General features: G+C 61.6%; 1 protein-coding gene across 4 annotated transcripts in view; it reads right to left on the bottom strand.

Moving 5' to 3' along the window:
- LOC138829579 (adhesion G protein-coupled receptor B1) overlaps window positions 1-23,080 on the bottom strand; it is an 80,977-nt gene that overhangs the window by 47,849 nt on the left and 10,048 nt on the right. For 2 of the 4 annotated variants that reach the window (XM_070025942.1, XM_070025944.1), the window contains exons 2-16: window positions 19,394-20,382; window positions 9,402-9,563; window positions 8,623-8,733; window positions 8,154-8,318; window positions 7,812-7,976; window positions 7,428-7,592; window positions 6,942-7,106; window positions 6,682-6,783; window positions 5,785-5,891; window positions 5,457-5,651; window positions 5,117-5,185; window positions 4,394-4,502; window positions 1,667-1,810; window positions 1,214-1,289; window positions 897-999 (exon numbers count right to left, since the gene is read on the bottom strand). In XM_070025942.1, the coding sequence (XP_069882043.1) occupies window positions 897-999; window positions 1,214-1,289; window positions 1,667-1,810; window positions 4,394-4,502; window positions 5,117-5,185; window positions 5,457-5,651; window positions 5,785-5,891; window positions 6,682-6,783; window positions 6,942-7,106; window positions 7,428-7,592; window positions 7,812-7,976; window positions 8,154-8,318; window positions 8,623-8,733; window positions 9,402-9,563; window positions 19,394-20,174 (2,619 nt within the window). In that variant the 5' untranslated portion in view covers window positions 20,175-20,382. Of the gene's footprint in view, window positions 1-896; window positions 1,000-1,213; window positions 1,290-1,666; window positions 1,811-4,393; window positions 4,503-5,116; window positions 5,186-5,456; window positions 5,652-5,784; window positions 5,892-6,681; window positions 6,784-6,941; window positions 7,107-7,427; window positions 7,603-7,811; window positions 7,977-8,153; window positions 8,319-8,622; window positions 8,734-9,401; window positions 9,564-19,393; window positions 20,383-23,080 lie in introns of all 4 variants that reach the window. The other 2 variants (XM_070025940.1, XM_070025943.1) reach the window with 1 other exon arrangement.

Below are 23,080 nucleotides of genomic sequence, written 5' to 3'. Positions count from 1 at the left end.
ATCCCACAGCTTCCCACAGCTAGGGTGTGCCACCTGGCACTGCCCTGCTCTGGCCGGGTGACCTGGGCATCGGGCCCCTGGTGGGTTCTGGCTGAGCTCATCCAGGGCCAGGGCACCTGGGCTGTAGGCACCTCTCTGTCGCCCTCCTGAGGCCCCGGGGAAGGCTGATGGGGCCCATGCCTCTCTGGAATCACAGCCATCTCCTCATGTCCGGTTGGGTCACACAGCAATGTCCTGGAATCCACACCAAGGCCTTGCATGGTTAAGTCTGGTGGTCAGCCAGCCTGGGGATCGGGTTGAGGGCACTCTGGACACAGAAAACTGAGCGTCCAGGGAAGCGAGAGCCTCGGGTGAGGAGGCCGGGCCTGGCCCACAGCTCTTGGGTCGTAGGTCGGGGGCCCAGCAGAGGGGCTGTGAAGTCAGGCAGGAGCTGTCTGGGCAGACACTGGGGCTGTTTCCCAAGGGGACAGCAGGGGGACAGGTCTGTGGCAGTGGCTGTGTGGCTAAAGCTTGGATGCTGGGACAGACAAGGTGCATGTCAACACTTGCACCCACTGTGTGGGTCACTGCACCACTCCAAGCCTCAGTTTCCCTTCCACAACCCAGCCAGGCTAAGATACCACAGGAGGTGACTGAGAACCGGGAGCAGACCCCCCACAGGCCCAGACAGAGGTGCTACGATGTGTGCGCACACGAGGGTATATGGGCAGTGGACCCTCACGCTCCATGTGGGTACAAGTGGGGGCCACACACGCCAAACATGGAATATGGGTGGGGGCCACGCATGCTAAACGTGGGGTACGGGTGGGGGCATGCACATCATACATGGGCCACAGATGGGGGTACGGGCAAAGGGCACACACACCGCACGTGGGGTTGGGGAGGAGGGCACTCACGTTGTACATGTGGGCAAACTCGATTTCCAAGGGCGTGAGCAGGGAGCGAGGAGGAGGCTTCACCGTCACCGAGATGACCTTGGAGTTGAGGACAGTCGTGTTCCTGGTGCAGAACACAGCAGCAGCCGTCAGGCACTGGCCTGCTTGGCCCTGCGGCCTTCCCTAGGCTGCCCCCTCCGGGCCCCTGCCCCCCATGCGGCAGATGGTCCTGCACCTGCCACCACCATGCCCAGACTGCCTTCCCAGGGCCCTGCCTGGCCCTCCATTCTCTCTTGCGCTTCCCCTGGTCTCCCAGCCTCCCCCACCCCATCACCCACCTCTGTAGGGCCAGAAAGCTGCCCAGGTTCCGGTAGAGCACAGTGCCAACCACGAACACAGACGAGTCATCCGCCTCTGGAAGGGAGCACCCGGTCACCCTGACCCTGCCTCGCTGGCCTCTACGGGGTCACATGGCGGCCCCGGCCACGGAGGCCCATCCCACCCCCAAGTGGAGCACTGTAGCCAGAGCCTGCCGAGAATGTAGGCCCAGATGGGGAGGGGGACAGGCTTGGGGACAGGCATGCTTGCTACCATGTGGTCCACCCAGCCCTTCTCCTCCTTGCAGCAGGCTACATGTCTGTCCACGCTGTCTAGCTAGTTACCCGTCCTAGGCTCTGCCCCCAGGGAGGGCTTCCTGTCAGGGTTGCCTCCTGACACTCACAGGCAGCAGAGGGCCGCTCAGATTGTGGCCCATGACCGCCCCAGAGGCCCCTCCCACTCCTGGGCCTTACCTGCCAGCCCTGTGGAGAAGACACTCTTGGACACAGTCACTCTGTCCTCCGGTACCTTGGCCCAGTCGCCCGTGGCCCGCCAGCCCTTCATGGGGAAGCTGATGTCGGTGGCCCCGCTGGCTGGCAGCTTGTGGATGCTAAGCACTGGGGCAGGGTGGAGGAGAGACAGAGACGGAGGGTCAAACGCCAGAAGCTGCAGAGCCAGTAGGCTGCAGGCTGGTAGGGGGGCACTGGTGAGGGGTAGGGGTTGCCGGGCCAGTCCGGTACCAACCGTGATGCTCCAGCTTCTACTGCAGCCTTGGGACCTCAACTTCCATGTGCATAGCTCCCTAAACTCACTGTGCAGCCCCTATTCCAGGAGTCAAGCAAGTGCCTAGAGCCCCCTGTATCCAGGAAGGGGTCAGAGGTGGGTTACCAGGTCTACTCTGTGCAGGATGGAGGAGACACTGCATCATAGGGCAAGACCAATACAAAGCAATGTCGTGGAAGCGGGATGGGAGGAGCCAGACTTGGCCCTCTGGGAAAAAGCACATCGGGTGTGGGGGTCTCTGCTCGGGGTGGGAGGGGGCAGCAGGAGGAGAGCGTAGGGAAGCATGAAACCAGCTGGCCTCTGTGGGGCGAGGGAAGCGGGGGATCCATCCCTGGGCCTCGGGCTTCAGCCTCCCCAGTCCCCAGCCCGTATCAGCCTCAGACCTGCTCCACCCTGAGCAGGGCAGTCCCTCCCCGTGTACTGTCCTAACTGTACTTCCTGTCTTCATCTGACCCCTGACCCTGTACTGCAGCTTCTTCCTTCCTCCTCTGCTTCTCCTGGCTGTTTACCTCCTGACTCTCACCCCTTGTACCCATCTTCGGGTCTTTATCTTGTCACCCTTTCTGCCCTGCAGGCAGGACTTCCTGACTACCCAGCATGGAGATGTCACCCCTTCCCTGTGGCCACCAGTTCCTGACAGGCCACATCTACCACCCCCAAACATGTGGGCCCCAAGGGTAGCTCAGAGGGAGGAAGGGAGGGGACTTCCCGATTCTGCCCACCAGGGGGAGCAGCTCCTGAGTCCTGACTGCACAGCCCACAGGGATGCCTGCAGACACGGGAGCACAGGAACCCCGGTGTCTGGACCCAGGGAGGTCCAGGCCACAGACACATCATCGATGTGATACTGCTTAAGGCCTTGAGAGAGTGAGGCCCCAGCAGAGGCCCAGCGGGAAAGGCCAGTGGAGCCTGGGCTCCAGCAGAGCGCTCAGTGGACCAAAGAACCATCCAGGACAGAGGGGTGCCACAGCCCTAGAAGAGCAGGAGGGAGGAGCTGGAGGCAGAGCGCTCTGTTGATGAATGGTTAGCTGGGGGGATGAGTGGAGGGACAGACACGGCAGGTGGGCAGGGATCATGGGGTCCATGAGGTAAGTGGGGAAGGGGAGAAGAGCTTGCATGGGTGCATGGAATTCAGGGTACACAGGTACTAAGAGGAGCCCAGGCCTCCTGTGGTAACCAAAGGTGTCCCTGAGTGTCTGTCCATCCAGGGAAGGCTCTGGAAGGCAGGTAGGCCCCTCCAGAGGCATGGATGGTGCTAAGCAAAGGGCAGGGCCCTGGCAGAACAGTGGCTCCAGGCTGTAGCTCCGCTGGCCTATTTTCCAGGTGGCCCCCACGGTGTCTAGTATGGTTCCCTCAGGAATGAGGCTGCTCTCCACAGCCTCGAAGGCTCCTGAAGGGTCTGAACCCTGAGCTCCTAAGGCAGACAAAGTATAGCACCAGACTTTCTGCCTAGGAAACATCTGCCCAGTGCAGCTGTGTCCGCTGCCACAGTACCTTAACACAGGGCTGGACTGGGGAGAGGCCTGGGGTATTCCCCCAAGGCTCAGAAATCTCTGTCTCCCCTTGAGAGAGGCAAAACGCCTCCTTGGGGTTTTTGGGTTCACAGCTGGGGTCAGGGCCCTCTCCCAGGTCCCCTGTGTGGGGCAGGGGTGCGTAGGAAGGTCTCTGACCAAGGCAGGAGATGTGAGAAGGCGAGGGGAAGATGGAATTGTGCGCGTGTCTGTAGGGACCACTCAGCCCCAGGTCCCGGAAGCTTCTTTTTTTGGGGCGGGGAGGGGAGGGGGTCCAGTTGTGGGGCCTGAGCTCTGGGCCTGGGCGCTGTCCCTCAGCTCTTCAGCTCAAGGCTAGCGCTCTACCACTTGAGCCACAGCCACTTCTGGCTTTTTTCTTTTTGCTTATGTGGTGCTGAGGAATTGAACCCAGGGCCTCATGCATGCAAGGCAAGTGCTCTACCACTGAGCCACCTTCCCAGCCCCGCCCCCCAAGCTTCTTAACTTAGCCAATCACCCTGAACCCAGAAGGTGGGCACAAATAGACCCCCAAAAAGGAAATAGACCTGGGTCAGGGAGGTCCAGAACCCCCAGCAAGGCTTTTGGGGCTGTAGACTGCTCCATGTTAGGTGGGGGTGAGTCCCCAACTGTAAGCGGGGCTCCTATTTCCCTCCCTCCCCCCACCCCCGCATGAAGTCCCCAAACCCTTGCCTGGGCCTCAGCTTTATCTCCAGCTCCCACCACAGGCCCTCAAGAGACAACAGTAACAAGACAGGCTGTGAGATGTAAGACATGGCTCCAGAGGCCCCACAGGGTTGGTGGTCCCCCCGACCCCCACCCTGGTATCCATGAGGAAAGTGACACAGAATCCCTGTCCAGGGTGACAGAACGAGGGCATGGTGGGGGCGGAGAGCGAGGGAGGCTTACCCAGGTTGTCTGTCACCTGGTATGCGTCCCTCAAGTCCTTCATGCGGAAGCCAATGACGTCCACAAAGTCTTCCACCAGGCGGAAGAGCTCCTTGGCGTTGGGGCCCATCTAGGGGAGCAGCCAGAGCTGAGGGGGGGACACCTGCACCCCAGCTGGGGTCCCTTGGGCCTCCTTTCCCTCCGTTGTTCCCTTTCTCTGGCCCCTGCTGGTGATGAACCAGCACCAGAGGCAGGGACAGGGCTCTCTGACTGCCGTGCTCTGTGGACACTACCACTGGAGCCCCCAGGGCTGTGTGCTCCCACATGGGATTTCCTAGGCTGGGAGCAGGGTCAGGATCTCCGGGGCCCCACGTCTGGCACAGTTCTGGGGTTGGATGCTGGATGTGGTGGCAGGCCTGGGTCAGCCTGGGAGGAAGGGAGGCTGGCCTCCCCTCACAAGTAAGGAAGGCCCACCGTGGCCGGCTCTCTGGACATGCAAGTCACACTCAATCAGTTCGTGCTCGCCTCACTCAGCCCAGGGACAGGCCACCGTCCTCCACACAGGAGGTAACGTGGCCAACGTCACGCAGTCGGCGGAAGGCCACCATGCTGGGGTCCAGACCCAGAGACACTGTAGTTCTCAGTGAGGCCCCACGCGGCTGGCCTAGGACCTAGGGAAGCACCAGGATGCCCACGCCCATCCAGACACAGCTGACCACGAGAGCCCTGGGGCCCCGTCCATACCAGCTGTGCCTCCTCCCACTTGTCCCGGTTTTCCTCCGCCAGCAGGTTGCTAAGGATCTGCACAAAGTTCTGGAAATGAGAAAAAGGGCCAGGGAGAGAGCGAGGTATGCGTGTGAAATGTTTCACGGTTGGGGGCACAGGGTCTGGGCCCAGCGTGAGACAAGGACCAGGGTTCAGCATGTGAGCAGGGTAAGGGCTCCGTGGAAGCCAGCTCAAGCTGGTCTAGGTTCGGGGCTCACTGCTCTGGCAGGCCACAGCCCTGCTCATGGATGGGGTCTGGCACAGCTCTCCCTAACCACTTCCCAGCACTCCTCTCCATGGACGGTCACCGGGAGCCCACCTGCACGTCCCCGGGGGTGGGGCTGTAGTAGGCCCTCCGGAAGATCTCAGTCATGTTCCTCAGGACGTCAATGGTGGACAGCAGATCCCCACTGTAGCTGGTCCCATCCTGGGAGATCTCCACCAGCGTCTGGATGACCTCCGACACCCCCTCCCCTGGCAGCCCGCGCTGAGCCTTGGCCAGGTGCTCACGGGTCTGCAGAGGACAGGGAGAATGGGATGCACATCCCTTCTGGGATGGTGCAGGGGGCGCAGGAGCCTCGGCAGCCCCCGCCTTGCACCTTCGCGCTGGGTGGGACAGTCCCCGGTGTAGGCGGGGAGGCACTCACCATCATCTGGATGTTGCGGTAGTCGATGGAGACACAGCGGATGTAGGTGGGCGGCTCCCAGTAGGCGATGCCCTCCTCGTCCAGCTCACAGCGGCGCAGGATGAGGCCTGCGGAGACCTCTTGCTTTTCAGGAGGACGCTCACCACTGAGCACAGGGCCCACTCACGGCTCCCAGGCCGGCAGCTCTGCTCAGGATCCTCCAGCCCCCAGAAGCAGGGCCAGGCTGGCCTTCTCTCCTTCGTGCCACTCATTTCTGAGCTGTGCCAGATGCTGGGGACCCAGCAGGCATCAAGCCTTCCAGGACCACACTGCACAGAGGTGGAGCTCTCCGCCAAGCTCCTGGGGGCCCAGAGCCCAGCCAGGCCCTCTCTCAGGGCCCCCCCAATCCGGAGTCCCTGAAAGCCCAGCACCCAGGCCACATAACAAACAAGGACAGAGCCAATCTCCTTGTCTGTAGTCTCTCGGGTACACAAGCCACCTGTACCCGTTCAAATAGGAAGAGTAATGAAGATCCATGCAGCTACAGCCAAGCCCCTTCTGGGAAGCCCAAGCGTGCCCGTCACTCCTCAGAGTTGATCTAGGGATTCAGGCTGCTGGTGTTCAAGGGACGCTTCTCCCAATCCACACAAGCCTAGAGTATGTTGACTTTCCTGCCTCGGTTTCTCACCAGTAAATGGACAACAGTGGCTACTTCATGGGTTAGAGGATCAAGGCAATGTCTCATGTAGAGGCCTTGGCATGGGCCCTGCCCTGGGTAAACACCCAAGACCATGGCTGCCACCTACTCCGGCCCCTGTCCCCTAGCACCCACAGAGCGGGGCTGCCTGGGCCTCAGGCCTCACACAGGAGCAGTAGCGCCGCCCCGAGGCGGGACAGGAGCCCACATCACCCTCTCACCTGTAGCGTTGCGAGGACACCGGGCTGTAGCCACCTCTCCAGCTGGAGTCTCCTTCCAGACCACTGCTCCAAAACCGTCCTCATCACAGATCTCATGGGGCTCTGGGGGCCGGGGGGGGGGGCAAGACAATGAGCAGAGCTGGGGCCGGGAGCTGGCAAAGGTCTCAGAAAGCCAAGATGTCTGCGGTAACTAAGCGCAAAGCCACCCCACTGCCCCCAGCCTCCTCCTAGAGCCCTGTGTGGTATGGGCCAGGTCTCACCAGGACACCGGTGAGTGCCACACTGCCGGTACTCGTCCTGAGGGCCCTGGCAGGCTGCTCCACCGAAGAAGGGCCCAGAGCAGAGACGCTCTCGCCGCTGGCTGCCACCCCCACACGTGACGCTGCAGCCTCCCCACGATGCCCAGGCCTGCCACTTGCCATCGACTGCGGGGACACCCATACCCCCAGGTGCAGGTCGCAGGTGACAGGAGGGAGGGGTGCAGGGACACAGGACCGTGGGGAACCAGACAACACAGAAATGGGAAACACACAGAGACACAGGGGAACCAGTGGGGAAAGAAAACGGAGACAAGGAGAGAAGCCCGAAGTTAGCTTCCACAGAGCAGAAAGGAACACCTCCTGTGCGGTGGTAACCTTCAACCCCCTGCCCTCCACTCCCACCCCGCAGCCCAACCCATAGCCACCCCCCATCCCCCTCCTCCCCCCGCCAAGGAGGGCCACCCACTCCCAGGCAGGTGCTCTGACCTGGACACTGCTGCAGGAAGCAGTCTCGAGTCTCCACCCAGTGGCCCTGGCACTCGGCGCCCCCGTAGGAGGGGCCATTGCACTCCCGGGTGCGCTGCTGCCGGCCCTGGGAGCAGCTGGCGGAGCAGGCGCTCCAGCTCGACCATTCGTTCCAGTTTCCATCCACTGCCCGGCCCGGGGAAGGAAGGTGAGGAAGCCTTGTGAACACCCAGCAACCCAGCGGTCCAGCCTGGGACACAGGTCTACACCCCCAGGGGACCACCACCCAACACTCAGCCTAGACACAAGCGTCGAGGCCCAGCGGGCTGCGGGTAGGTCTGGGATGAGCCAGGCAGAGTCCAGGTGCTGACCCTCCCTCCCCCCTAGCCCCTCCCTCTCACCTACCAGGGCACAGAGCAATGTTGCAGAACTTGGTTTGTTTCTCAGGCCCCTCACAGGGGTTGCCTCCAAACTGTGGGGGCCTGCAGGTGCGCGTTCGGTCCCGGAAGCCGCGGCCACAGGTGCTGGAGCAGAGACTCCAGGGTGACCACTCGTCCCAGGCACCATGCACTACAAAGGGGCAAGAAGGCTCTGTTGCCCCGCCCACTCTGCCCGTTGAAGCCCCGCCCACTCCCGCCTCACCGCCCCGCCCCCGACGGACCTTGCCCCGCCCACGGCCTCCACCCTTCCTGCAGCCCCGGCCCCGCCCCGCCCTCAGGCCCCGCCCCGCAGTCCGGCCCCGCCCACCTGGACACACTGCGGAGTTGTTGCACAGCCGCTGCTCCCGCAAGGGCCCGCTGCACTGCGTGCTGTAGGAGGACGACACGCAGAAGCGCGTGCGGGTCTGCCAGCCCTCGCCGCAGGTGCTGGAGCACACGCTCCACGGGGACCACTCCTCGGCCGCCGGGTCACCTGTGGGCCCAGGCCTGCTGCATCACCAGCCCGCCATTCCATGGCCCACGGGGCGGCGCCGGGCCGGCCGCGGGCTGGCCTCGAGGACCGCCCATTTCTCCAGCGGGCCAGATTGGGCCACTCCGGCTCACACCGGCTCCCCTAATGCCAGTCTGCTTGGAGACAGGCGCCGGGCAGGCTGCGGAGTGGGTCTAATTACGGCAAGTTATTAAAGTTATTACTGATAATTAGCAGCAATTACCAACTTAGCATGTTTTCCCCCAGCCCGGTCCCGCAACCCAGCCCGGCCCACCGCGCCACTCACCGGTCTGCGGGGAGGGGAATCCGAACTGCTGCAGCTCGTCTCCCAGCTCATCGCGCCGCCGGGCGTCCGTGGACCGCAGGGACTGGCTCCGGGAGCTCGTGCGCCCCGCGGCTGCGGGATGGGCTCAGGTCAGTGGCCCCACGGGGTCCGCTCTGTCCCCAGCCACGGCTCCGGGGCTGCCTGGCCCTACCCGGCTAGAGCTCGGGCGAGAGGCCCCGCTCGGCCCCAGCCCCGTGCTGTGGGCCTCCACGGGCTGCGGACACCTGCGGGACGGCCCGGCGGAGCCCCCACCTGCCCCTGCCCCTGCCCACGGGCCTCCCGGGCTCCGCCGACCAGCTGCTCCCCGGGAAAGTTCATCACCGAGAAACAACCCAAAGAATGACAGTCTCATTAAGGGGCTTGATTTAACTTTATGGGAGCCGCTAAAAAATGCATGAGGTCATTAGAAAGCCTTATTAGAGATATACATTCTGGAGGCCCTATCCGGCTGGAGCGGGCTGGCCTGGCCAGTGCTCCCGGGGTGGGGAAGAAGAGGAGGGGTGCATCCCCCAAAATCCCAACCCGCCGTGGGCAGTCTTCATTTACTCCCAGCCGGCCAGGACCAGACCTGACCAGGCTCCACCCCCCCGAGGCTCCGCCCCCAACCCTGGGAGGCCCCACACACCCTAGGGCCCCTCCCACTCCCTTCCTGGCAGCCACTCTCCGCCCGGCTCTGCCGGGCCTCGCCCCGCCCCCGTCCTCAGGCCCCGCCCCCGCCCGGCCCCGCCCCGCGCACTCACGGCCGCAGGCCTTGCGGTTGCACAGGCGCCCTTCCTCCAGCACCCCCTCGCAGCCGCCGCCCTCCACGCCCACCGCAGGCAGGCAGGTGCGCGTGCGCGTCTGCAGGCCTCCCCCGCAGTCCCGCGTGCACTCGCCCCACAGCGACCACAGCTTCCAGCCACCTGGGGAGACCAAGGGTGGGGGTCAGGGCCAGAGGGGCGTGGGATGGGGGGACAGGCGTGGGTTAGCACAGGTGTCAGCAGAGGCCGGCGGGGGAGGGAGAGAGCAGGGAGCGGCGCCCCCAACCCAGGGCATCCTCTGGGGAACTCAGGTCAGCCCAGAGCCCCGAGGTCCCAGTGCAGCCCCAGGTAGGTTTGTGAACTGGTTTTACACACACACACACGGCTGCTCAGGCCACCGAGTGCCGGTCAGGAGCAGCACCTGACCAGGCCCTCCTGTTCCCATTTGCCAGCACCCCTCAATCTGGCTGGCCTTGCACCCCTACCTCCTCTGTGGCCTGTGAGCCACCCGGGCCCCACACATCCCATCAAAGACCCACATCCTGCTGCCCAGCCGGCAGAGCCCTCCCTTAGACCAGGCAGAGAGAGCTGAGGGCTGGAAGAGCCCAGGAGGAAGGCCCCGGGCCACACCCCACAGCCTCACCCAGCCGCCACCCCCACCACCTGGTCCCCTCGCAGCCACGCTTCTAAACACAGTGTCTGAGTCCCTGGTGGCCCTGGGCCTCAAAGAACACTGAGGACAATCTAGGCCCACAGCCCTGAGCACCACCAGGGACCAACAGCAGGGAGCAGTCTGACAAGGACAGAGGGCTCTGGGCCTGTGCTCTGGTCCCTCCCCTTGCATGGCCTGGCACCCCCCACCCCTGCCACCTGTCCCTGTGAGGCCAGGACTACACACACACACACACACACACACACACACACACACACACACACACACACACACACACACACAGGTGTCTGCTCCTGGCCAAGGGAGCAGACACCTCCTCCAAGGTGTCTGCTCCTAGATGGGGGTCAGGCCCAGGCAGGTGGCAGGAGGCAGACCTGAAACAGGCATCCTGACATTGCTTTTGAAGAGGCAGAGAGACAGCTGAGGCTACCACCCATTACTGCCTGCTGGGGCATCAAGAGCTAACTTCCCTGTCCACCCCGAAGAGAATACTCCTGGCAGTCAGAGGACCCCAGTGTCTCAGTCTTATCTGGGGTAGGGAGAAAGGGAAATAATGGGGCGGTGGGATGTTTTCCAGGGAGCAGACAGCCCCCTCCCTGATGGGTCCCGAGTCACCTCCCTGCCTCACACCCCTCTGCCTGAGGAAAGCAGCAGATACCCCTCATCTGACCAGCAGGAGGACAAACAGCAAACAAGGTCTTGGGAAGGGCAGGGCATGGGTATGGTGGTTTAGGTCTGAGTTGATCTTCCACGGTGCCTGCACTGAGATGCAGCTAGTCTGCCCATCCCTTGCCTGTGCCCAGGCTACGCCAGCAGGGGGCGCTGAGGCAAGTAGCTGGAGGTAGGAGAGGAAATCATGGTCACCAACGGAACTCCTCCTCCCCACTGGGGTGGGCAGGGAGGAACGGGCATCTTTGACGTCCTCCCCTTCCCACACACACCTGTGGTAGCAACTTCCCCTCTCCCTTTCCTCCAGGAGCCATGATGGCCCCATGGACTCCAGAGATGCAGAGCAGCGGGGTTAGGGCCGCAGGGCCAGACCTGTCAATCCTAGCAATCCCTGCACCGAGCGTAACGTACCTATGGGATGCAGCCCATGGATAGGCTCAGGCGAAGGTTCTGAGCCCCTCTTCACTTGGGGTGGGACACCCCTCTTACAAGGAGACCCCCCCCACTCCTACTTGCCAGAGGAAGACAGAGCCTGCTAAGGGAGGCAAATAGAGACCTACCTTCTCAGCTAGGAAGAGGCTAAGCAGGAATTGTGCCACGGTGTCATGCCCCAGCCCACCCTTCAAGAAAAGCTCCCTGAAAGGCATCCAGGGGTGCCTCCCTGACCCGCTGCGTGAGCTCTGTCTGTGCCGAGGACCCGGCACTGGGCCCCCAACTCCCAGACCATCAACACAAGACACAGGCCTACCCATTTATAACAAAGGAAACCAAGGCTGGGAGCAGGGTGACCCCGTGTCAAGGGCCAGGTAAGGAGACATTTGCCTGAGATCTGACTCCAGCAAGGTGCAGAGGTGGGGGTTCAGGGGCTCAAGGACTGAATAAAAGACATATGTGGGGAAAACGACATCACTATCATTTCCTCTCCACTGCAAACACCGACAGCCTGAGGGAGACGGGCCCAGGGACAGCCACCCACACCCAGGGCAGAGCTGGGGCTGAGGCTGGCCGTCCTCAGCAAGGCCTCCATGTGAGCACAGGACAGGACTGGGCAGCAGCTGCCCACAGAACAGGCCCAGGTGGCTGGCTCTGAGGGTGTGTGGTCACGTGCCTCAACTCAGGACAATCGGGAGCCACGTTTGAACCAGGTCAGATTCCAGATCTTGAACCAGATCAGTTTCCAGAGCCCCACCCCCTAGCCCTCAGGAAGGCCACCTGCCAGGACTGACCGCGGTCCAGGAGCGCGCTCGCTCGCCGCCTCAGGAATCTCACCTGCTACAGCATCCCATCTTGTGATCGCAGAGGAAGGTCCAGAGAGTACATCCTGCTTGCCTGTGCCCTCCTGGCTGCCCTGGCCCAGCCCCCACGAGGAAGCCTGAATGATGTGGAGACTGGCGGCAGTGGGTGGGAGAGAGAAAGGGTGTCCAAGCCAGGCTAATCGGAAGATGCCACTCAGTTCCCATGGCAACCACTGCAGAGCGCAGCCTTTCAGGATAGACCCAGGTTAGGCCTCAGCTGCCAAAACACCCACTATTTCGGGGCTGGTTACCTTGGTGACCCAGGTGGTAAGGATGTGGGAGGGGGATGGGAGAAGAGGCGGAGCATATGAGAAGAGAGTGGGGAGGGGGGGCCCTGGCTCCGAGGAGGCCCCCCTTAGGTCCAGGTCACATACTAATTTCCAACTGGTCACATAGGAGCCCTGACCCTGATTACACACCGAACTCTGGTCCCAAACATAACATTGATTCATGATCACACATTGAGCCTTGATCCTCATCACAGACTGACCCCTGATCCCAAGCAGAGGGTCTCTGAGCCTGCTCACGTACTAAGCCCCGATTTCAGTCACATGCTGATTCCTAACCTTGGCCACGCTCCCTCCAGTAATGAATGCTCAGAAAATGGTCACTGCTATCATTATCATTTTCAATTCTAATGTGTGTCCTCACACACAGCTGATACTCAATAAATGTTTGCTGAGCAAGTGCACCCGTGCCAGGAGGGGAGTTAGCAGGAAGAAGTCCTGGGGCCCACAGTGCAGGGCACCGGGGGACACAGAGGTGCATCGGGCTTCGGTGGGCCGCAAGGGGGCAGGGCTGGGGGTAGGCCGCCCCTCCAGACCCGGAAAGAAGCTGCCATTCTTCCCCCACTCAATGCCCCCTCTGTCTGGAAGCCTCATTTCCATCTTATTATGGGGATGAATAGAGCCAATTATCGGCCGCCAGGCAGGCCGGCTGGCCACCCAGGAGCGAGGGTGCCCAGTGAAGGGGAGCTGGGTGCTCTTCCCACCCTAGTGCTTGGGCCTGGAGATGGTGGGCTTCCCAGATCTGGTAGCCTCGATGGGATGAAATGGGGGCATAGAAGGAAGGAGTTCCCCTCTGGGAGGTCTCTTGGGTTTCCAGGATCCCCTTTGGAGGGGAAATGTGTACTACCACCCTCATCCAGCAGAGGGCTCCCAAGCCCAGCAGGTTGGGCTGCACCTGGGTGGCTGGTCAGCTCCCAGTGTATTGCTACCAGTCTCCAAATACTCAGGGACAGCAGCCTGAACAGGCGTCTGTCCTAGAGAACCCCGACTGATTCTGCACCGAGGACCTGGGAGCTGGATCCGGAGCCCCTGCATGAACAGCAAGGAAGACCACCAAGGACAGGGCAGGGGGTAAATGCCAAGGCCTCATTTGGCCCTCCCCAGCAGGCCCTAGGCCCTAGCTCTTTGCCAGGAGCCCGTGAGGCTGAGCTTGCTGTCCACTCCTCGCTGAGCACTGTCCTCTCCTGAGCTTGCTGGAGCCATCCCCTTGAAGCCTGGCCCAGACCCCATGAGCAGGGTCTGTTCCATCCTCATTCCCAGAAGGGAACGCGAGGCTGGCTGAGCCAGAGCAAGCCACATCTTCAGGGGCTCAGGATTGCTTGCTGCGCCTTTTCTGGGTCTGTCCCATGAATACTGCTGCTGCTTACAAGCCGGAAATCCAGGCCATTGTTGGGATTCTGGGCAAATCATTGTGCTTCGTAGGCCCCCTCCATTATCAGATCGGGTGGCACAGACTGCCCAGGATTTTAGGAAGTGGAACCCAAATTCAGGCCATAACATGACCAGAGTCTGGCCCTTGAGCTAGGGCTGGGGGTTTGGCTGAGGACTGAGAGCATGTGGGAATTTCTCTGTAACAGCATTGTGCATGCTTGACGCTTCCATCATCCCTACCCTGCTCTTAACATCTGGACAGAAAGAGCTGTCTGCATGGGCAGAAACCTTGCTTCCTAGATTCTCCTGGACTCTTGGGCAAACGATGTCTCCCACTGAGATGACAGATGCCAAGCCAACGCCTGCTCCCTGTCATGCCCACAATTCCACCACAGCCGAGACTGCACTCCAGTTCTGGCGGCTTCGGGGTCTGCAGACCCCAGCGGACCCTGACACATGTCCAGGGACTGGGGAGACCATGCCTCCCTGGGAAGAGGTCATCAGCCAGAAGAGGCCCACCGGGGGGAGATCAGCCTGCTGGTCAGTCACAGCCTCTCACACCCTAGCCGACCTGAAAGCCAGCAGAGTGTGCATGCGTCCACACCCTGACACACAGTGCCGCCCACGGCCCCACACCACGGGCATGTGTGCACACATACAGAAACAAAGGGACACACACAGGGAAACACAGGGAGACACACAGAAACAGAGACATACAGTCAAGGTCACAAAGGGACACATACAGTAGACACACACACATAGGGACACACAGAGACACATATACAGACTTACTCCCATGGCCAGGACACTGGTTTTTTTTATTATGATGATGATGGTACATGTCGCTTCTGCAATCAAGTTCCCTAATTAAAACATGAATATTTAAAGCAGCCCTTGAGAGAGATGCTCCATCTCTCCTGAGGCAGAGATGGAGAGATGCAGAGCCAGGGAGGACGCGGCGACGGAGGGAGGGCGCCGGGGCTGGCAGCATGGTGGGGGGGGGGGGGCGCGAAGGGAGGACAGTTGCTCTGGCCTGAGGAGGGCTTGCAGAATCTGACGCGTGACGTGGCCATGTGGCATTTGGAAAGGCCTGGTGGGGGCAGGGCTGAAAATGGGCCACAGGCTGGCCTGGCCACCTTCTGGCTCCTAGCTGGGCCAGGCTCAGCACAGGGGATGGGGATAGGTGTGCAGTCGCACCCCCTCCCGACCAGCAGTGAGGCCCTGGCACAGGGCTCAGTGGGCGAGATCTGGGCGTGAGAGCGTGCCCAGCTTTGCCTCCTGAAGACTTGCTGGCCGCTTGGCCGTGTCCGTCCTGCATGCTGCTGCCGCCGAGTGGTGCTCACTGCCTGAGAAGCCCGAGCGGCAGCACTAGCTCTGCCACGTGACCCCGCCGCGTGTGCCTTGGTGTCTCTGTGGAAGCACGTTCCCAGTGCCTGACGCGGTGCAGGCCCTGTCCTACATCCTAGAGAGACACCCAGGAATGGACGCCATCCCCTCCGCACAGTGCTCCCACTTTGGCACAGACAAACGTGAACAGGGTGTGGCAGCATTAGAAGGGGGCAGAGGGGCACAGAGCTCAGGCCCAGCCCCTGCTTTAAGCAGCTCATCAGTGCAGACCTTGCTGAGCAGCTGTCTTCTGAGCGAGGTGTCTGGTGAGGGCCGCAGGCAGAGGCACACCCCGTGCACGCCCCGGGGCAGGGGAGCCCCGCTGGGGAGCCTACAGCATGGCTGCATGGGGAACCGTACACTAATTGACACATGGCTGCTTCCGGAACAAAGCCGCCTCCCCACCGTAGCTCAGCTTGTTTCTCTTCCCCAGGTCAAGCAGACTTCTGGGAGCATGGCCTGGGCTCCAGGCTCTGAGCTTGGCAACTACAGGACACCCTGTCTCTGAAGACCTGCCTCCTGCTTCCTATGGTTCACAGCCAGGTCCCTGTGCTCTCTCCAAACAAGACACACAGCCCTGAACAGCCACCTCCAATCAGGACACCGACGGAATCATGCACAGAGCCCACTCCTAACGCACACATGTGCGCACACGATTACCACATACACACCATGTGCACACATATTTCATCCCCAAATGCATAGATAGGTGCATGCACAATGCACTTCATGCATACACACACATATGCCACACAGCCGTGCACAACTTGAGTGTATGCAATATGCATATGTGTCCTGTGCTGCACTGTATAGGTGTACATACAGTACTACATAATGCACCTACAATCTGCACACACATACAGTATGTTGTGCACATGCATGCACATACCATAACTGAATGTAGCACACATGTGTATGAGCACACCGCACTGTGCATGAACACAGATGGGCACACACACCAGACATATTCACAACCATACAACACACGGTGCTGCATACACGTACACACATGTTCACACAGGCACACGTGTGTGCATGTGCACATATGTGCAGTCATGTGCCCACACCAGTGGACACATAGCACACATACTCATATGCATGCATGCACAGGCTCACATGTCTACATACATGTATGTGTGGACCTCCCACCTGCTTCTGAGCACTTCCCAACATTCTATCCCAGAATGTGCACACAAACCCCAACTGCCTGGGTTTCCTCTCTTACACCTGCCGCTTTCGAGATCTGTCTCCCCAGGGGCCCGGTGGAGTCTCTGCCTACTAATGAACAAGGACAGGATATCTCAGCAGCAGCACCGCTTTAGCCTACAAACCCTCTCGCTCTTCATGGCAGTCTAGGAAGGAAGGTATTTTTACTCTCCTTGTTTTAAAGATGAGCAGCCTGGGGAAGAGAGCTGGCGGGATTGCCCAGAGCACAGGGACAGCCAGGGGCACTGGCACTCCAAGGCGTGGTTCAAATGAGATCGTTCAGCCTGGCTCTGTCCTGGGATTCCAGGTACCAGAACTTTGTTCACCACACCCCTTATCCTGGTAATCCACAAGCTTCTCACCCATAAGACCCACTGACCCCTGGCTCTTCCTCGGCCATGTCTCTCAGCTCAGTCCTCACTCCTGACTGTCCCCTGCTACAGGCCAGCTCCGTACTCTGTGGGCAGACCCACATCCTTTCATTCTGAGTCCTCAGATCCTGAACGCCCCCCCCCCCCTTTCCAGCCTTCACGGCTGTACCTGGACCAGGCCAGCCACTTCCTGAATGCCCACCATGCAGCCACCTCTGTTCTGGCTCCTACCACAAGCCCCTGTCTCATTCTGCACTCAGAGCCCACATGCACCATGCGTGTCCCCAGCCCTCTGGAGGCCCTTCCGTCTGCCAGGTCACAGGCACATCCCACGGGGAAGTCTAGCTGGTCTACCCGGCCACGATAGTAGGTGCTCATTAAAGGAAGTACAACTCCGAGTCTCCCTCAGCCCCAAACTCCCTGGCCCACAGCACCCAGACATCCATCCACCACGCCTGTCCCAAGGTGCCAGTTTCTGTCAGCCTGCTCCACACCGCACTGCTCCAAGCAGCATCTGGTAGCTCCCTGGCAGCAACTCTGCAGTGATGATGCTACTAAAGATTGGCTTCTGCCTGTGGGGTGTGACCGTGGGCTGGGCCCTGAGATCCATCACACCCAAGCTACTGGGGCCAGCCCGGGAAGTGGTTGGCATTTTGCAGGTGAAGGAACCACGGCGCAGAGCAGCTCAGTGACCAGCAGCGGCTGAGCGGGATAGGCAGACCTGCCCGGGACAGCTGGGCTGGGCCTCCAGTGTCCTCCCACCGGGAACTGGCCTCCGGCCGTCTCTCTGCTCCCCCAACAAGCACACCCTCTGCTGCTCCGTTCTTCCCAGGGACCTCTTGGGCCCACTCCCCTCTGCTGCACCACCACACCATGCCAAGGTCACAGTGACCTCCAGCCTGCCTGGCCAGAAGGCTGGTCCTCAGCCCTTCCCTGCTGCTGCAGCTGCTGGACCCTGATAGGGCGATGGGCCCAGCATTTCCACTCGGTTTCCTGGTCCCTGTGTTGGCACACTGACTCTGCCCTGCACAGGTCCCTGGGGGCTGGGGGGGGGGAGGGGCAGCACGGCTCCGCCGAAGCCTCCCCCAAGTCCTTGCCTCTTGTCTGGCAGAATTTGGCCTCCTAGAGGTTTTTGATCTGGGATCTACGGCCCAAAGATTCAGGATCACTGGCTGCCTTGTGCCCCGCACAGCCTATTTTATGCCTATAGACTATTCTGAGAGTCCACGCCTTGTCAGCCATGGAAAGGCTAAGCTGCCCTGTCTGCGGTGACCTCTTGAAGGCCTCTTTCACCCCGCCATGCGCTCCCAGCACCGAGAGCCGAGTCCAGCCTCACACTGAGCAGCGGACGCCTCTCACACTTGCGCTCCCTGCCACGGCCCCAGCCCAGCTCCCAGGTGCTCTTCCCGCAGGCACGGGGGCGCCACGTCCAGGCACGTGAGGACTGACCTGCCGCGGCTGGGTGACCGTCCAGCCAATGGGTGCCACCCACGCGCTGCGCGCCCGGCACAGAAGCGCACACGCTCTGAACACCAACGCTCCTCCCATGCGCTGCGTCCACCTCGGTCCCAGGACATGCTGAGCGCCTGCCCACCGCAGGCCTTGGCCTCTGCCATCGCCTCTGCCAGGAGTGCTGTCCCTCACACCTCAGGACCTCACACAAGGTCCCCGGTCCAGGCAACCTCTTGGCTCCCAGCAGGCCCGCAGCCCCCAGGGTTGGCGTGCTGGGCCCTCTGCACCCAGGAGCCAGCTGAGGGGCCTGGGTGCTGCCATGCGCTGCGCGCCCTCTTCCCTCCAGTCGCACGCACAGAGCAGGGCTTTCCCCCCGTCCTCACTGTCTGGCCCGGGCACCTGGGACACCTACAGAAGCCTCACCGCCAACTGCAGCAGACAGACACGCTACGCAGACACCCCACCTCACCTCTGGGCAGGCTCTTCAGAGAGTCCAGCCTACCCATGCAGCCCACGCACCATCCCGTGCCCGCTCCCAAAAGCTCCTCCCCGACCCCCGGCCCCAGCCGGCAGTCAAGGCAGGGCTAGGCCCGTCAGAGGGCACAGTGCTCTCATAGCTGAGAATGAAAACACTTCACCCTTGGAGGGAACTAGACTCTGCTGTGTGTTCCTTCCCTCCACACTCGACAAGTCGACAAGTACCTATTGTGTGCCAGGTCTCCTCTCCCCACCCCCCAACCCCTGACCCCCGGCCCAGCTTCCTGCCCTGGAAGCAGAAGGCCCGCAGTATACTTGAACTTGAGCCTTGAGTGCACTCTCCCTGTCTCTCTCCCTGTATCTCTCTCTGTCTCTGTCTCTCTCTGTTTCTGTCTTTCTCTCTCTGTCTTTCTCTCTGTCTCTCTCTCTGTGTGTGTCTCTCTCTGTGTGTGTCTCTCTCTGTCTCTGTCTCTCTCTCTCTCTTTCTCCCTGTCTCTCTCCCTGTATCTCTCTCTGTCTCTCTCTCTGTGTCTCTCTCTGTCTCTGTCTCTCTGTCTCTGTCTTTTTCTCTGTCTGTCTCTCTCTGTCTCTCTCCCTGTCTCTGTCTCTCTCTGTGTGTGTCTCTCTCTGTCTCTTTCTCTCTCTCTTTCTCTCTCTGTCTTTCTCCCTGTCTCTGTCTGTCTGTCTGTCTGTCTGTCTGTCTGTCTGTCTCTCTCTCTCTCTCTGTGCACACAGCCTACAGCCTGGGTCCGGGTACTGTCCTCCCTCACACCCTGTGTGAACACAGGCTGTGCAGAACACTTACCTGCTGCGCTGTGCCCGCCACGGTCCTGCGTCAGGCTGGTAAGGCAGTTTTCGGGGCCCCCAGCCACACCATCCCTCAAGCAGACGTCCCCACGGGGGACCAGGGGGCTGGCAGCAGGGTCTCCAGCGTCACCCCCCAGGCAGGCGCAGGGGGTCTGCATGATGCCGCAGGGGTGCGAGCTGCGGCTGCCGGCCAGACAGGCGTCCAGCCAGCGGCACAGCATCTGGCAGGCGGCCCGGCTGGGGTTCCGGTTGCCCACCACCAGGTACTCCACCGAAAAGTCGTCTCCGGGCCCCCGGGGCCCGCTCAGGACCCCCAGCTGGTTGTCCTGGGGCGGCTGCTGATGCTGCATCTGCAGGAACTGCTTGCTGGCCTGCAGGAAGGCCAGGGGCGCCGAGGGGTCACAGAGCCGCAGCACCTCGTCGAAGCTCTCCACGCCCAGGTAGGTGCGTGTGGACTCGAGGAAAGAGTCGAACTGGTAGGTGCGCACACGGCCGGGGCCCGTGCAGGGCGCAGCTGCCTTGGCCACTTTCATGTAGAGCGTGTAACGCCGAGGGTCTGGGTTCCGCAGAGTCCAGGAGCAGCGCGAGGCGTTGGCCGGGAACACTGCAGCCGCGGAGAAGTAGCCGAAGAACTTGCCCTGCACCAGCGTGGCACAGGTCTCAGACCCGGGCCCCACGTCCGCCCCGGCGGCCACGCGCACCCAGTGCCCCAGCAGCAGAAGCGACAGCAGTGGAGTGAGGATCCAGCGGGGGCCCGGGGCGGCGGCCTGGCCCCTCATCCTAGCTCACGGGGCCGCCGGGGATCCACGGGCTGGGCAGGCAGGCACGGGCCAGGTCTTGACATGCCAGGGTCTGGCGGCAGGCAGGGCCCGGCTGGGGCTAGGGGGCGGGGGCCTGGGGAGGGCAGGGGAGGGGCAGGCACGGTGTCAGCCCACACAGAGAGCAGCCGTGGCTCCTAAGGTCCAGGACTGTGGCCACCAGTAGCAGCTGGAAGAGAAAGAGCAGAGGGGACGGCATGAGTCTCTGGGCTGCCAAGGGCTGCAGAAGGGGAGCTGTGCAGGTCCAGTCAGGCAGGGAGGCCATGGGCCTCCATGGAACCCCGTTTGGCTCCTCTGCCTGCCTGAGGTCAGGGTCCAACCAGGGGCTCCAGGGCTTTCCTCCACGCGGTCTGAGCAGGGCGGCTAGCTGTGCCGCATGGGACTGTTGGCCATGGCTGCAGGGCCAGCATCCTGGCCTGGCTCCCAAGAACCCTGGGTCTGCTCACTGTCCTCTAGATTCCTGAGCTTAGAGTTCCGTCTCCTCTCCCTTCACCCCTTCCTTCCTGGGAAGACTCGGCCGGCCTGATGGGTAGGAAAGCAGGAGGGGTATCTCACAGAAAAGCACTCTGGCCTCACTATCAGGCTGGAACAGAAGTGGGTGCAAAACCACACACACACACTCTCACACACACATACACACACTCACACACACACACACACACACACACACACACACACACACAGGGTTGGGCTGGGGGTAAGCGGCTCATGCCTGCTCTCTCCTGCCTACCTGCTGCTGCAACCCTGCGTGTTCCTGCCGCGAGCCACACCCCTGCCCGCCCCCCGTCCCGTCCGCTTGCACCCGCTGTTCTCCAACTTCTGCAGAGCCACACGGTACCCCACTTCAGGATGAGGAAATGGGCCACAGAGAATGAAGTCGCTTCCTCCAGGTCACAATCAGTAAGTAGATGGAACCCAGAGATGACTCTGGTGCCAGGAGAAGGCCCTGGCTGCCCGCTGCCGGCGGCGTGTGAGCAGGGACACACAGCGCTCCCTCGGGCTCCACACGCTGGGGCACTCCTCATCGACACCCACCTTAGCAAATTCCTTCTGTCCCCACACCTGTTTTCCTGCCTCCTCAAGGTCCCTGCTTGATGATCTAGTTCCCTTGTACAGCAGGGAGAGATGTCTAAGTAGGCCTTGCCCTCTGGTGCGGACACCTCTGCTCTGCTGACCCTGCATGCAGCCACCCGCTGCCCACAGGGACTTGCTGTGTTCTGCTGCCCGGGCCCAGCAGGCCAGCAACACAAGGTGCATCATGGTGTGGGATCTGGTCTGTGTGTGCTTTCTGCAACAGCCTCCCTGGCAGGGCAGGGTCCTCGGCCCCACCCTGACCTGTGCTGGGTGCTGAGCTCACTGGAGAGCCAGAATGCTGTAAGCTGGGCCGTCCCCTGCAGTCCCTTTCACACACAGCCTCCATGCGAGTGCGTGCGCACGCGCATGTCCATCAAAGGAGAGAACCTCACTGTCCCCATTAAGATGCAGGGCTGGGCTGGGGTGAGGAATTTTAGCCAGCCAGGTACAGAGAGAGGCCCCTCAAAGACAGGGAATGGAGCAGCTCTGAATCTTGGGGTACAAAATGGTCATACCCAGCCCTATAATCTTTATAAAGGACTAACCACATCACCAGCTCCTTACTACGCTGGCACCTCTGGTCCCCTGAGGAAGCAGTGTCCACATCTTCCTCCCACTGCCCTGGCCAGCTTTGGCCCTGACAGTGACCAGGAAGTGGCCTGGCAGGGCCTGCCCGCCCTGGCCCCTCTCCCTGTTTATACAGCCAGAATAACTGTGGCCAGAGGGCACAGCTGGGCTCTCTCCTTGCTGGTCCTCCCTTCAGCCCGTCTCTGGGCCCCACCCCAGGGACAGACTCGGGCCCACACATGGCCTTTGGAGTCAGGATCAGCCTCAGTTCCGGGGAACAGTGACACAGCCTGAAGGAAGCACACAGCCTAAGCAGAGCCACCCAGAAGCCCCAGCCTCATTCATGGGTCCCAGGAGGCCCAGGCAATCCTACGAGACTCCAGTCTCAGCAGGAATTATCCAAAAGCCCGGCACCTTCTCCTGACGCCCTCTCTCCACAGCGCTCCTGAAGGCTGCTGGATTTGGAGGCTGAAAGCAGGCAAGGAGTTGGGCTGTACAATCCACCTCGGCAGGTGTGCAGCCAGCCGGGGTCCTCTAGGACCCCATCATCCCTTCCAGAAAGTGGACGTGACCTGGAACAAACGCTCAGCCTCATGAGCCTGGCCCTGCAGGGCCAGGGTGCGGGGAGCAGTGGGCGCAGCCCTGGACAGTGCGCCGGCCGCCGACGGGTAACCCTGTGGCCCTCACTGAGATGGGGGTGGAGACCCCACCTCTCCGGTCACACTCAAGGCTGTCCTCACCAGTCGCCGTGGCCCAGCGCCGTCCAGCCTGACCCCCGGCACAGCAGGGACAGGAAACAGAACCGAAGCCTGCAGTACCGTCTGTCCTATCCACCAGCCTGGCCAACTCCTGGGCCTCCTGTCCAGGCTCCTGTGGCCAGGGCAGGCTGGAGGAGGCTGGGGGCAGGACAGGGTCCCCACGGTGGCTCACGACTTCATCGTGGGACTGTCCCAGCTCTCACCCGGGTTGGAGGAGGGCTCCTGCAGAGGACGAGGCCCCTCTGGCTCACGACTTCATCGCGGGACTGTCCTTGGTCCTCTCACCGGGAGAGTGGGTGACTGTGGGATCCCTAGACAACAAGCTGCCTTTGCGGTCTCGAGTCCCCCGTCCAGGCCTGGGCGGCTCTGGGCTGTTCCCACTCTCCTTTCCGGCTCCAAGGTCAGTGACCAACTATTGGCAGAGCCCCCACAGGTCCTGCCCCTCCCGCACCTTCTGTAGACTCTAAA

The sequence above is a fragment of the Dipodomys merriami genome, unplaced genomic scaffold (genome assembly GCF_024711535.1).
Source record: "Dipodomys merriami isolate MVZ:Mamm:240054 unplaced genomic scaffold, mDipMer1.0.p SCAF_174, whole genome shotgun sequence".
Lineage (NCBI taxonomy): Eukaryota > Metazoa > Chordata > Mammalia > Rodentia > Heteromyidae > Dipodomys > Dipodomys merriami.
Note: the sequence above shows the minus strand (reverse complement) of the source record. Positions and strands in the feature narration are given on the sequence as shown.